The 3,207-nt window shown below is 43.2% G+C and overlaps 1 protein-coding gene across 1 annotated transcript; it reads right to left on the reverse strand.

Annotated features, from left to right (window-relative positions):
• Positions 1–336: 336 nt before the first annotated feature.
• Positions 337–2,994, reverse strand: nog2 (noggin 2). The gene has a single exon (XM_055923813.1). The coding sequence runs from the start codon at positions 1,629–1,631 to the stop codon at positions 996–998; it is 636 nt and encodes a 211-aa protein (XP_055779788.1). The 5' UTR covers positions 1,632–2,994; the 3' UTR covers positions 337–995.
• Between the last annotated feature and the right edge of the window lie 213 nt (positions 2,995–3,207).

Raw genomic sequence — 3,207 nt, forward strand, 5'->3', positions numbered from 1 at the left:
AATCATATGTTACTGTTGTGTTAAGACCTTGGATGCGAGAAATTAGCGTTTGCGTAAGAGATGGGATGGATACGCATGGCCTCTCTTCTCCGCTGGCTCAAACAATGAATGCCAATTCCGTCGAGAAGTTTTAAGTATGTGTTGCGCATTACACAACATAGTAAATCACGCGTTTCTAAAATCACAGTGACAGCGTGGAGCGTCAGTAACGTCCCCCATCCCGATTCATTTCAGCTCGGACTTACTGTGCATTTAGCAACTCCATTCCACTCCACGACCATACACGCCCCCCTTGGACAGGGGCACACTTTATAAGCAACTTGCTTGACACTAATACATGTTGAAAAGATAGACTTTATTGCTAAAACGTGTAACCATAACATTTACACTGATATGTTTACTTTTTATTTTATTTTTAGAAATATTCAAGTAGACATCTCCCATAATTTCTGGTATACTCTGCTATTTTCTTTCCTTATGTTCTATACTCACAATCGTTAAAATAATAAATAAAACATACAGATTTGTTTATTTCTACAATACTATGTATTCCAAAAGCTGAGTTCACGCCTTATATATATCTTTATCCTCAACTTTCAATTGAATTATTATTGATATTAATATCATACAAAAACTCTAGGCAGCATTGCAGTGAATTAACAGTCAGCATCAATGTTCAGTTGAAAAAAGTGAACTTCTTGGAGAAGTTGTATATGCATTCCATCTTAAATTTTTCATAAAAAATAAAAGCTCTTCTTTCTGAAGTGCTTGTGTTCCCCCAAAAACACGTTTCAGGGATGAAATAAAATATGGTCCTGTTCATTAAAAAAAAATAGCTGCATTTTTCTTAAATATGTACAATGTTGGCATTTCAATTAAAATGCTATATAAAAAAATAGATTTGCTATGGTGCCCACCTCTGTCCAGAGTTTACAGTGCAATAGAAACCGTATATTTCCAGTCCACTTCCCCGACCCTACTACTTCCATTGAAACTCAGCAAGAGCACTTGCACTCCGAGATTATTGGGTATTGCACCGGTATCCACGTACAATATTTCTGTCTTAAAAACCCTTGACAATACCACCGGAGGAAAGTCTTGGTGATTGACTTGACAGGTTTGCAAAACATCCCCTCGGGGAAGGAACAAGAGCGCTCATTGAAGCAGTTTCCCTCCTTGATGTAGCGTGGCCAGAACCTCAAGCCCAAATCCTTCCAGGTATACACCACCGGACAGTACGTATACGTCCACAGCCACTGCAGAAATTTCCTGCGGGCTTTCTTGCCCACTTTTACCCGCTTCCCGTAGGGGGTCTCTGAGAGATCCAGCTTTTTAACCTCGTTGGGCATGGGTCCTTGAAGTTTCATCTGGGTTTCTTGCACGGAGAGGTTCACCAGCATGGGCGAGCTGATTGACATGAAATTGGGATCAAAGTTGCTGCCGAGCTTTTTCCGCAGAGTCCTCTCGGCCAAGTCCTGTTCCCGGGGGTCGTATTCCGGGTCTGGGTCCTCCTTGAGGTCTGGCACCGGAAGGTGCTCGCTGGGCGAGGGGCGCAGGCGTAGATAATGTTGAGAAACTCCAAGGTGAATGGACACAAGTACATAAACGAGTAGCGTCTGTGAGAAGCCCATATTTAACTTTGCGTGATGGCTCCCAGGGTGTATTAAATATTGAGTTATTTTCACCGCTACTGTGCACTTTGAAATGAGTAGCCCGGGGGCTTCATAAATAGTCGAAGTAGAGGCACGAGCAAGACGATCCTTTTTAATAGACCACGTCGGGTTTGAATGACATGGAGTGGAGTTTCTTTTTAGGGAACCTTAGCAATCTGCCTCTTATGTTTGCCTGCTGATGCAATCTTGTAGAACGCGGAGTGCCTCTTCTCAACAACAACAAAAAGAAGAAGAAAAAAAAGAACAAAGTTTAGGCTTAACCAAAAGGGCACAAAACAAAATGGAAAAACTCTATTCACCCACTCTCCCGTTTCACTCTTTTTCTCAAATTCACTTTGGGGTTCTTGTTGTTGTCATGGTTACGCCAGGGACACTCAAAGCCACGACAAATTGTCTAGACTGGATGACAGTGGCTGAGGCGAGAGTTGCGTGGAATAAAGTGTTTCTAAAGATCCGCGTTCTCCTCAGAGACAAAATAGATCCAGAACGCCCAGAGAGAGAAGGGCGCACAAAAGAGTACTTCACCAAGTTTTAAATGTCATGGGCCCGGCAACTAGGGCTGTCTTGGTCAATGTTATTTTTACAGACGACTTTTATGAACGTGGCTTCTTTCAACTTGTCCTAGCACCCCCCTTTTTTAAGAAAGTCCAAACGCGAGTTTAGAATCCATGGGATGAGAGGTGTCGTGTGACTTTATTCAGTCCCAGTACGATATTCCAACGTTCTGTTGGGACCTCACTGAAATTGTCCACGTGTAGTCAGATGTCCTCTCTTTGGCAAAACGCACCACTGTAGTCTCTCTCCCACACCTATGCAAGCAGAACCATTTCCCGGTCCTGATGAAAAGGTCTATCCAAACCAAAATGTAGCTTTACCCCTACAAATACCCCTCCAGGACGCACAGTGGTTTTGCGCACCAAAATTTAAAACGAAAACAACTTCACAACTTAATATAAACTGACACGAATAAAATGCATATCAAACGCAAAAGCTAACATGCCAGTTTAAGTTCAGTTCAGTTTGATTTCCCTTTTCACCTCAATGACATTGATGATTTCGCTATTGATATCAAAAAGAGCTACAAGTCCCAGCGCGGTTGCATGGTCGAATCAGCCCAAGTTCTGCAGTCTTTTGCCCGGTCAGTGTTTGCAGTAATTCCTGGGGGAGAATCTTTACTCCTTTGATAGCTGCTACAGTAGCGCCTACTTACTTGCTCCTTCTTTAGGAGGTCTGAGACTTGGCGCTGAGCGTCTCTTTGCTTAGACACACTGTGTATGAGTGTGTCTGTTGCGAGCGGTGCTCAAACCCAAGTTAAATATCCCCCTCCGACGGTACAAAGTGTCAGCGGGTCCTGCCCACCACTGCCACTTTCACTATGATTGACAGCACCCCTCGGCCCCCTCCCCTCACAGAATGTGGAAAATATCGGCCACAATCACACTATCCACAGGGTCCTAAAGAAACCGATTTATCACTGACAGATACATTATATCCTAAACTGTGATGTAGCCACATCTTTTGCTTTCTCCCCAAA

The sequence above is a fragment of the Salvelinus fontinalis genome, chromosome 1 (assembly GCF_029448725.1).
Source record: "Salvelinus fontinalis isolate EN_2023a chromosome 1, ASM2944872v1, whole genome shotgun sequence".
NCBI classification, from domain to species: domain Eukaryota; kingdom Metazoa; phylum Chordata; class Actinopteri; order Salmoniformes; family Salmonidae; genus Salvelinus; species Salvelinus fontinalis.

What these genes read in the sequence shown, in the direction of transcription:
- nog2 (XM_055923813.1), bottom strand. Translation starts at nt 1,631, where the DNA reads ATGGGCTTCTCACAGACGCTACTCGTTTATGTACTTGTGTCCATTCAC.